Here is an 11,485-nt window from a genome sequence, read left to right as displayed (position 1 = left end):
GTGTGTGTGTGTGTGTGTGTGTGTGTGTGTGTGTGTGTGTTGCACTTTCCAGTGATGCATAGGAGAAAAGGGGCTCCCTGTCAGCTGTCACAAGAGGATGCAAGGAAGCTACCAGACTTCAAGAAAGAAACTAAAAGACAGAAGGGCTTAGCAAAGCTGGGCCCACAGCTCCTGTGGGAAGAGAGGAAGTTCTAGGAAGGAGCTGAGAACAAAGAGAGCAGAAGAAGTAAGTGTCATGGTGACAAGAACGCCAATCCAGGGCATCCCCAAGAGAACTGTCCCACTCACAGAAGAGAGGTATCCCTTAACATGTGATAGGAACCCAGTAGTGTCAAAGGAGTGTCTGGCACATTGGCATGGCTTCTCTTATAATAGCAGACAAAGCAGGCAGCTCAGGGGTAGAGGAGGAGAAAAGAGAGCAGCTGAAGAGGTGGACGGGGAGAGGCTGTGGGGAAAGGGTTGATACAGTGTCTTTAGTAGAGATACCCACATGGGCACAGCAGGCCAGAGAGACGGCCAGACAGGCACCCCAGGAGGTTGTAGTAAACTGGAGAGAATGAGAGATCCTTGTGCCCAGGAGGTGTGGTGGGCTGCAGGAGCCAGAGAGACATAGAGTACATGAGGAGAAAAGAGCTGGTGGAGGGAAGAGGCTGCTGAAGAGGTGGGCTCTAGAATTTGGAATCAAATTTGGCAGGTGACAGGAAGCAGCAGAAACAAATAATCCACACAATACCTTAGGAGAGTCAGATCAGCCGCTTGGTTCTGAGAGGCCAAGTCCCTGGGAAAGGGACTCATACATGCCACTTCCTGGATTTCGGCACTGGATGAAGCATGTGACTGTTCCCAGGTATGGTTATGAGGGAGAGCACATCTGGGAAAGGTCCAGACTAAACTGGACTCTGGGGGTGAGGAGGAGAGAGGGGGAGCAGAGAGAGCACCTGGGAACCAAGAAGACATGTAGACAAAATGGCTGAGTTATATGGGAAAGAGAAGCTGGAAGAAGGCAGGTAGTGCTGAAGAGGGTTACAGTACAGTGCAAGCGGGCAGAGTATGCCATCAGGATGATGCTGTAACAGCAGCTTGTGAGTAGGAAGAGACTGGTGGCCAGAATCTGTTTTAATATGTTAAGTAGTACCCCAGTTAGCCACTTGTCCATTTGAGTTTGAGACCTAACAGAGACCATCCTACTATCTTCCCCTTCTCTGTCTCTCCCTCCTGCCTTCTTCCATACTTCTGTTTTCTGACCCTTCAAAGGATACACTTTACCTTTTGAAACGGTGACCTTCACCTCACCCTAAAAGGCAGGTTAATATGCTCAGCAGTGTCAGCCCTCCCTGTTCCCTGCTCCAACACTGCCCACAGCTCTCCACAATGCAGGCCTCTCAATGTGCCTCCTCCACACAGGAGAAGAGGGCACAGCAGTCTCTGCACAGATGTGGAAGTGAGGCTTAGGGAAACATCATAGCTCAGGAGGCAGTGGACCTCCCAGAGCCATGTTGAAAGGAATGGGAATCCAAAAGCAGCCATTGACCCTGAGCAGGAAGCTGGCCACTCTCTAGGAGCCTCGACTTCCTGTTCCACAACATGTGAAAACAAAGACATACAGCACAGAGGACTGACAGAGAGGCAGTGTACACATCACAGGGCAGAGGCAACTACTATCCTGATGTCTGTCATTTCTAGGAGCTGAAATCTCAGAGGAAAGCAAACAGAATACTCTCCAGGGTCCCCCCCACACTTCCAAAGGGGTTTTAGGTTCCAAACTCCCAGGAAGAAGCTATGGGGTGACCACAGTCCCTCCCACCCTGGGCCTCCACAACTGGACAGATGATGGGAGGGACAAGGCCAGCAGATTACATCACTATGTAGGCAGACACCTTGCTGCCAGGCCAGAGCCCAGCAGCCAGAGCCTGGCTTCTTTCTGTGTTCTGTGCAGCACAACCACTCCTGACAATCTCCCAGACAGAACTTATCTGAACTAAAACCTATTAACTTTAATGTAACTTTCTGGAAAAACACCAGGGACGGCAGCCAAAGAGCCACTTCCGGTACTAACTTCTGGATCCCTGTTCTTGCTGGAACCAGTCGGGTGAAGAACCAAGAACAGGAAGAAAACGCTTAACACTAAAAAACAAGACACTAAGGATTCATCTCCTTGCTGAGTTCTTCAAGTAATGCCTGAAGAGCCAGCCCTGATCTTCCTTCCCAAAGGTTCAAAGACTATCAAGAGCCAGGCCTCTCCTAGGTGAGCTAAAAGCTCTGCTCTCTCACCATGGCGAGCCTGACTCCCACAGACCTGAAGGAGAAAAAGCCCACAAAGACAGATGCAGGAGACATCAGGTAGTCTTCACAGGATCACGGTTTCCCCAACCCTGTAGGGCAGTGGTTCTCAACCCATGGGCCACAACCCCTTTGGCAAATCTCCATCTCCAAAAATATTTACATTGCAATTCATAACAGTAGCAAGATTCCAGTTATGAAGTTTCTACTTCAAAGACAGTTTTATGGCTGGGATCACCACAACATGAGGAACTGTGAAAGGGTTGCAGCATCAGAAAGGTTGAGAACGGGGCTGGAGAGATGGCTCAGCGGTTAAGAGCACTGACTGCTCTTCCAGAGGTCCTGAGTTCAAATCCCAGAAACCACATGGTGGCTCACAACCATCCGTAATGAGATTGGATGCCCTCTTCTGATGTGTCTGAAGACAGCTACAGTGTACTCATAAATAAAATAAAATTTAAAAAAAAAAAAAAAAAAGAAAGGTTGAGAACCACTGCTCTACAGTCTCAGAGAATCTCCCTCCCCAGGTACTCCAAGCCAGGAAAACAGAAGAGAACCAGGGGGCGGTGGGCCTCCCAGCCTCCACTGCACATGAGGACCTTCGAGGAAACACAACCAGGCCAGCCCCACCTCTGACAGTACCTAGTTTGGGCACCCAGATGATGTTTAACATACAGACTTGCTCCCATGTTGATACTCAGCCCTAGCACTTAAACCTCCTCCAGTCCCAGGTCTAGCCTTGTGCTAACCACAGGTTGTCCCTATAAGAGGGAAGGAGGGCTATGCACGGGAACTTGTCTAACTCAGAGAAGCTGATGAGTGAGCCTGATGTCAAGTTGAGCCACAAGGCTGACAAGTGGAGACCCGGTCATCTGCACTCACAGAATGAGCACCCAGCACACAGCATAGCACCAGCACTGACCATGAAAACCACATAGGCTGCCTCCGTGGGCCAGCTCAGATGTAGAGCCACAGCCTCAGGATCACAGGCAGCTGCAGGGGCAGAGCAGGTATTAGATGCACACCCTTCTGGACAAACTTTTAGAGCAAAGTCCCCCACCCACTACTGCCACTATCTGCAAATGGGACTTGGAGAATCTGCAAGGTTGTAGCCTGCTGCTGACAGAGCAAAGACATACCCAGCCTGCTGGTTCCAGAGTTCCTGCTTAGCTACAAGGCTTTATCCTCAAAGGATACAAAAGCTGTGTCTTTGCAAACAAAATAACTGAAAGATGTACCCAGGGAGAGGCTGGCACCTCCCTGTGACATTCTGGATTGGGTCCTACCATCACTGGTAGTCAGTGACAATGCTAATAGGATCAACTCAGCATGAGGGGACACTACAATGGCCTGCCAGCCTACTGGGCACTTCCACTCCCATCTCCCCCCCAACACACACACTCTCCCTCCCTCCCTCCTCCTCCTTCCTCCTTCCTCCTTCCTCTTTCTCTCTCTCCCTTCTTCTCTCTCTCTCTCTCTCTCTCTCTCTCTCTCTCTCTCTCTCTCTCTCTCTCTCTCTCTCTCTCTGGGGGCACTGGGTTAGGTGTCCAATCACACAGCAGGGGTACAGAAAAGCCCAGTCCCTCCAGCCCACCCTCAAGAACGGAAAGGGTCTGAAGCAGCAACAGGCAGGCTGGTGGTCCTATGAGCTCCCGTGGGGCAGAGCATGAGGCTGGACCCTACCCCTCAGCTAGGCTACAGGGTCTCCACAGTAGGACCACCTCCACCCCCAACACTTCACCCTATGATTCAAGGTCCAAGTCCAGCATCCACTCCCATTTCCCATAAGCATATGCTGGGACTGTCCCAGGGAGACAAGACCAGAGGCCAAGGTGAATAAAAAGGCCCTGGTAAAGCCCCCACATGCAGCAGGCACAGTGTACTCACTGCAGGGACAGAGCTGCCTCATCAAAACTGCTGACAATGACAAGGGACTCTTCTTTATAAACAGCCTGACCACACAGTGGGCTGATCAAGTGATGGAAGCTTAAGCCAGATTTATGTGCCTTACATCATGCATTCCACCACAGCAAATTAAAAATCAAAATGAAATTACATGATATTATACACTGAGTACTCCAAGGTTGAACTGCTGAACAAAGTGTGGGTTTGGTTGGAGTTTTCCCATCTTTTTCTCTATATGGTTATTCCTGGGGTGTGTGTGTGTGCATGTGTGTGTGTGTGTGTGTTGTGTGTGTGTGTGTGTTCCAGTTTTCAAGTATCGTTCGCTATACAGTTACTCAATGCCTGGTGCGTGCATGAATGAGTGTGTGCATGTGTTTCAGTACTCTCCAGAATCTAGGCCGTCAGCCCCTCCTACCCAGAATGCTGTGCAAACTCATCTCAACTACTTCCAGGAATAAAACCAGGAAAAAAATCCCAAACAGACCTATCAGACTGAGAAGCCACTCACAGAACAGGATACCACCAAGGCACCGTCCAAACAGAAGGGAGCACAACTCTGTATGTACATGATACTGCATAAACCTCCCTGCACCTGCATTCTGGTGCACACACACCAGGAATGCAGGGACCTCTGGGCATCACAGAGACCTTACTCTATATTACCTGGCCTTGGCATATTTCTGGAACCTTGGTGCAAGCCTTCATGACCCCTTCACTCTTGCATCTCTCATGCCTGACAAACCTGCATCACTTGCATGGTACCAAGTTCTGCTGACAGCTACAGGCCTAGTCTCTCCACAAGTCAGAGCTGAAGAAGCCTTTGTATGTTTTTATAGCCAAAAGAAACCTCTAAAAACTGGTCCCACATAGAAACAGACTCTCAAAGGAGACTCACGGGGACAGATGAGGGCAGTGCCTCCCAGAAGCCCAGTCCTGAGCACTAAACTGGTTTTGAACCCCACTTCACAGAGGAGCCCCTTGAGGAACAGACTGCTCAGCATTTATATCTGAAAAGTTTGCTCTCCTGTTCACATCCTGGACTCATGGGCCATTTCCTCAAATACGCAGTCTGAGGATGGTCCTCAGGGAAGTCAGGCAATGCCTGTCTCTGCCTCCTCTCAGCAGCAGGCTGAAGCAGCTAGCTCAGAGGCTACAACAAGCTGTGGGGGAGGGGCAGGCAGCATGGGGGCTTTAGAAGACAAGCTAAGGTCTGTGTTTATGATCCCACCTACAAGGAATTAATAGGAAGCTTTAGCTAACATGAATAAAGCCCTGAGTTTGATCCCTACCACTGCAAAACCAACATTATATACACTGTAACCCCCAGCACCCAGAAGATGAGGGCAGGAAGATCAAAATTCAAGGTCACCCTCAGCTACATACAAAGTTCAAGGCTAACCTGAGCTACATGAGACTGTATTACAGGAAGCAGAAGCAGGCAGATTTCTGTGAGTTCAAGACTAACCTAGGCTGTTACATAGAAAAACACAGGGTGTGGGGAGCAAATTAAAAAATGAGTAATCAATATTTCTGGTGGTGTCTAACCCTGTTATTCCATACCCATGCTCATCAGGAAGCCACCAATGAGACTCAGCCTCCTGGGTCTTTGCATCTGCATCTGCCTGGCCTCTGGTTCCTCTCCCTCACTAGGGGGTGCCTCGCACACTCAGCATTCATGGCATCCCCTACCATCAGGCTTGGGTGGTTCCCCTTGACGAAGAAGGAGGACCCACCCTCCTGTTCCACCCTGCCACACAAACCTGGCTTCAGCATGTTCCCATCTGTGACACAGAGTTGGCAGATGGCCAGCCTGTGCAAGTGTGTGTCAAGCCCACACCAAGAGCCCACTCACCTTCCCAAAGTCTCGGACATCAAAGAGGTCGAAAGGGTCAAACAGCTCACTGTTCCTTAGTCCAAATTTGTCGTGGCAGACTTTGAGGAAGGTTCGAATATTCTTCAGACACAGGAACTAGAGAGAGAGAGAGAGAGAGAGAGAGAGAGAGAGAGAGAGAGAGAGAAGCATTAGTAAGAGGACAACATCACAGAAAACATCAGTCACATCTGCCACAAGCTCCTGCCTTGGTGTGCCCATGCAGAGGAATTAGGCAGTTTAGCAGACGACATTCCCATTACAGGCTGAGGAGGTGGGCTGGAGCTCAGAACCACTGCAGCCTCTGGCCTCTCTCAGGGTGCAGAATGTTCCATTCACATTGGTCCGAGGGTGGGATACCAAATCAAAGCCAGCTAACACCCACCCTGCCCTGCCCTGGTATATCCAATGCTGACAGTCACAGCAGCAAAGAAACACACTGGCTCGACAGAGCACCTCACCACTCCATCTTCCTCTCTCCATGTCTGTCTGTCTCTCTCTCTCTCTCTCTCTCTCTCTCTCTCTCTCTCTGTACATGTATAAGCACATACTCATATAAACCTGTGCACATGTGTGCACCTGTCTGTCTCCATATCACTCTCATTTCCTCTAAACAACATTTAGAATGAACTGTGCACACCATATGCTTTATCCCTAAACACCTGAGCATGCATTTCCTGGGACAATGACATCACTGTACATGTTCACAGCACAGTCAAGTCAAGAAATTAGCACAGATGCCACCCAATCTGCACATTACATAAAAGACAACCAGAATGGACTTTATGATAAACAAAAAGGAAAGGATGCAAAAGAGAGGGGAGGGGAGAAGTGAAGGGGAGAAGCAGAAAAGGGGAGAAATCTGGCTAGGGAGGGAAGAGGAAAGAGGGGAGGGGAGGGAAGAAGTCTGGCTGAGAGTCCAACCCAGCATCACATGGAATATTGCTGTCACGTCCCTTTAGTTTCCACAAAACTAGAACTGGAGTGTCCTTTATATACTCTGTCCCGTACAGTCTGTGTCACTAGACACATGTACCCAACAAGCACGTCAATGTTAACTTAAGCCATGCATGACTGAGAACCACTGATAGGGACCACTGATACTGTACCATGGGTACAATATGCTCCTCATCTCCGTCTTCTATAACCTGACGGTTCTGAAGTACCCTTCCTGTGAAGGTCCTAGAGTCTAGATTCAGCACAGGAAGCATTTAGGGGAGAAGGGTTTGTGTAAGTGGTAACAGCCTGGGAAAAAGCCACCCTGGTGGTGGATGGGTCATGCACACACACTGCTATACCATAAATGCTTAAAGCACCAAGCTGGATGCTTGGAATGGGAAGATAGAGTAGATATAGTGGCCTACTCCTGCACCTAGGAGGCTGCGGCAAGAGGACAATGTGTTCCAGGCTAGCCTGGGCTACCTAGCAAGACCCTGTCTCAAAACAAAGAAAGAAGGAATAAAAGGAAATGGTCAAGACGATACATGTTTACATATCTCAATTAAAAGACTCAAAAAGACAGACGTGGAGACAGTGTGACCCACAGGCAGAAGGCCCTGTGATGGAGGCTGCTGCATCCCCAGCGGCCAGCAGCAGCTGAAGACAGGCCTGGGGCGGCTCCCTCAGGACACCATCATAGTCAGTCTCTGGCCTCCACCAGCAAGACGACGACTTCTGCAACTATAAGCCACAAATCAGCAGACATGCACACTTAGGCAGAAAACAACAACAGTGCACAGAGACCAGCCTGGAAACTGGGGCGAGGGGGAGGCTCTGCACCCCGGTGCCACCTCCTACTTCTCCTGCCCCGTGGAGCACTGGGCTTGCAGCCTAGCTCAACTATTTTTGCCCATGGCTACTCTCTAATTTCCACTAAGCATTTATTTTAATTCCTCCCTGGCCTCCCATTTTGGAGTTAATTACACAGGTCCTGACCATAATCATGGTCAGTGAGGCCAGGCTTCTTTTCAGGGCACAGCACAGTCCAGTATCCCTTGTCCAGCAGCCCAGCCTCAGCCTGCACCCACCCCACCACCACTCCCACCAGTGACCACTTGGGCAGCCTAACCTTCAAGAGTCCTGCCCCTGGAAAACAGCCACCCAGGCAGAAGCTGGCTTCACAGACAGGAACAAAGGTCCTGGAGGCTGGCTGATGTGAGTATCTTCCAGGAAGCAACATGCACACCACCTTACCGCCCTTTATGCAGGGCACCCCATAATCTACTCACTCTATGTCCTTGTTCACTGCCATAGTCCTGTGGGCTATCTTATCTTACACAGAAGAAAGCCAAGTCAGTAAATAGACTAAGGACTTTGGCACACAAGCTGATGATAGCATCAAGGGCCACAAACAAGCCCATCCATTATCTGCTTCAGAATGAAGGGCACTTGAGATGAAAGGGTTCCTCGGGGACACAGGGTCACCTGTTGTCCATGCCTACCAACAACACACTTAATTCCCTCTCTCTCACTATACAATTAGGGAAACCGAGGCCCAAAGGGGTAGAGGTTGGTGGAATACCTAGCTAGGAAGGGCAAGCCCACAAGCCTATGGCAGCTGTCAGACTCTCCTCTTTCCATGGGGGCAGGGTTGCCCATGGAGGCGGAGCTTCCCATGGGGCAGGGTTTCTCGTGGAAGTGGGGTTTCCCATGGAGGCGAGGCAGCAACCACTGTTGGTGCATCGCAGATCCCTTCTTCCAGGACTTCCCAGACACCAGGAGGGCACGACGCTGCCAGTTGAGGCCACTCGCTCCTATACTGCAGAGACTGGCTCAGATTCTAGACAGTTCTGAGGTCGTGTGTGTGTGTGTGTGTGTGTGTGTGTGTGTGAGGGAGAGAAGGAGGGAGGACGGAGGGAGGGACGGAGGGAGGGACGGAGGGAGAGGGAGGGGCCCTGAGGCTGCCGCAATCGTGAAAGAATATAGGCGAGTGAAGTGCAATCACACAACAGCACCTGGTTGCAGGCCCATCCTTATTGCATCAGGGGTGCGCAGTATTTTCTTCCTCATCTGGCTTAGCCTTTGGGGCCTTCATAGGACAGCCAGAGGCCTCAAGGTGTCCTGAGGTAACACTCAAGCTCAGAGGAATTCTGGTGAGTGTCCACATGAGTAATAAGGCTATTAAAGGGATGGCAAGCAGCAAGCCACTGTGTTTGTTTAAAACACTAGAGGGCACAGGCCAGCACCTCCTATTGTCCTTGACCCTCCTTGGTCAAACAACCCTGCTTAGTGTGGCCTTGGTGGTGGTGAGTCCCAGAGTAGACTGAGCTGGAAACATCAGCAGCAACTCCTAGAGGAACTAATCAGGCTGAAATCACATTGGCAACAGGACAGGCTCTAAGCCCAGGTACCCACACGCCTCCCAAGGCTCAGCGGGACAAGAAGTCTGGGTGTTGTTCAGTCATCTGTCATCTGTCATCTGTCATTCAGCTATGGCAAGGATTGGGGGAAGGAGCACACATGTGAGCTGCCAGGAGGCCTAGCAGCAGGGAGGGGAGTTTTCAGGCCCAGCCCAAATGGTCTCAGAACAGCCACTTCTCCATGGGGCTTTGAAACCACCTGGCCATGGGAAAACAGCCCTCCCCAGTCCAAAGGAGAGACAGACCCATCGGGAGAGGCAGTCGAAAGGCTGTGGAGACCACCACCTTTGTAGGGCTTCTGAACACTTCCAGAATGAGGGGCCAGTCAGGCCTGCCCTGCAAAGCACATTCTACACGAATGCTCTATGTTCAGCACCGAGACGTGGACATAAAATAGAACCAGACCAGGGGAGTTAGTTCACCCTCCTAAGGCCACACAGTTAGCTAAGGTCATGCTTCGTTTCAACTGCTAACTTGACACACTCGGAAAATCACCTGGGAAGGGAGTCTCCATCTCCAAAGGGATTGTCTAGATCAGCGGTTCTCAAATTGTTAGTTGTGACCCATTAGAGAGTCAAACGATCCTGTCACAAGGACCTGCCTAAGAGCATTAGAAAACATAGATATTTACGTTATTGTTCATAACAGCAGCAAAAACTACAGTTATGAAGTAGCAACAAAATGAGGAACTGTATTAAAGGGTCAGCACCAGGGAGGTTGAGAACCAGTGGTTTAGATCAAGTTAACCTAAGGACATACCTGTGAGAAACTGTCTTGATTAAGTTAGTTAGATAAGAAGAGCCTACCCACTGTGGGTGCCAGCCACTGGTCTGGGGACTTGGACTCTAAGAATGGAGAAAGCTAAGAAGTAAGATAAGCATTAACATTTCTCTGCTCTTAACTGAGTTTGACAGAAGTAACTGCCTCAAGTCCCTGTTGCCCTGACTTCCCACAAGAGAGACGGTGAGAAATCAACGTTTTCTCCCTAGTCCGCTCCTGTTGAGGTCTTCTACCACAGTGACAGAAGTAAATCAGAGCACTGACCCTCAGCCTGGAGTAAGTCAGAGCACTGGCCCTCAGCCTGGAGTAAGCAGCTTGAACATGGGGGGGGGGGGGGGATCAGTACTGACCACTGGGGACAAAGAGTCATCTCAGGTGTCATGGTTTAAATATGCCTGGCCAAAGGATTGGCACTATTTAGAGGTATGGCCTTGTTGGAGTAGGTGTGTCACTGTAGGTGTGGGCTCTAACACCCTCATCCTAGCTGCCTGGAAGTCAGTATTCTGCTAGCTGCCTTCAGATGGAGATGTAGAACTCTCAGCTCCTCCTGTGCCATGCCTGCCTGGGGCCATGAAAGGACAACTTGGTTTCTGGCTGGGCACAGGCCTGGAACCTCGAACCTCAATGGGGCAACGGCAGGTGTCCAGCCATGACCCCAGACCCCAGGCTTCTGACACACCACTGACCCACGATTTTCAGTCACTTAGGGCAATACAGCCCCTCCCTAAGAGAGGTTTGCATCTCCCAGCACAGGTAGAGGGCGTGACTACAGGTCTCAGGCCCTAGAGAGATTTCCATATTAATGAGTTACCTAAAGATCAGAGAGTGTAACCAATTATGTATTCTTTCCCAGACCCTCCTCTTTACAACCGGTATTTAACCAAAGGCCTGCTGCCCTGGGGGGGGCGCAGGGGTACCACCAGACCATCTACATCCTGCCATGAAAATAAAGCTTTGGGGGCTGGAGAGATGGCTCAGTGGTTAAGAGCACTGACTGCTCTTCCAGAGGTCCTGAGTTCAAATCCCAGCAACCACATGGTGGCTCACAACCATCTGTAATGAGATTTGATGCCCTCTTGTGGTGTGTCTGAAGACAGCTACAGTGTACTCATAAATAAAATAAATAAATCTTAAAAAAAAAAAAAAGAAAAAGAAAATAAAGCTTTGGAAATTCGCGGACTTTCACGTGTCATTTTGGGGCCTGCCATCATGTTCTGCAGCGGAGGTCCACATCTTCAAGCAAGCTGGCTGAGCTGTTCAGAGCCAAGCTAGTAACCAAAGCATCCCTTTT

The 11,485-nt window shown here is 50.1% G+C and overlaps 1 protein-coding gene across 1 annotated transcript in view; it reads right to left on the bottom strand.

Moving 5' to 3' along the window:
• The window catches only part of Vav2 (vav guanine nucleotide exchange factor 2), a 166,555-nt gene that overhangs the window by 118,955 nt on the left and 36,115 nt on the right, over positions 1-11,485 (bottom strand). Inside the window, exon 2 of the mRNA XM_028757195.1 lies at positions 6,038-6,154. Coding sequence (XP_028613028.1) covers positions 6,038-6,154 — 117 coding nt within the window. The remainder of the gene's footprint in view (positions 1-6,037; positions 6,155-11,485) is intronic.

Source organism: Grammomys surdaster, unplaced genomic scaffold (genome assembly GCF_004785775.1).
Source record: "Grammomys surdaster isolate TR1022 unplaced genomic scaffold, NIH_TR_1.0 126133, whole genome shotgun sequence".
Classification (NCBI taxonomy): Eukaryota; Metazoa; Chordata; class Mammalia; order Rodentia; family Muridae; genus Grammomys; species Grammomys surdaster.
This window is presented reverse-complemented; position numbering and strand designations above follow the sequence as displayed.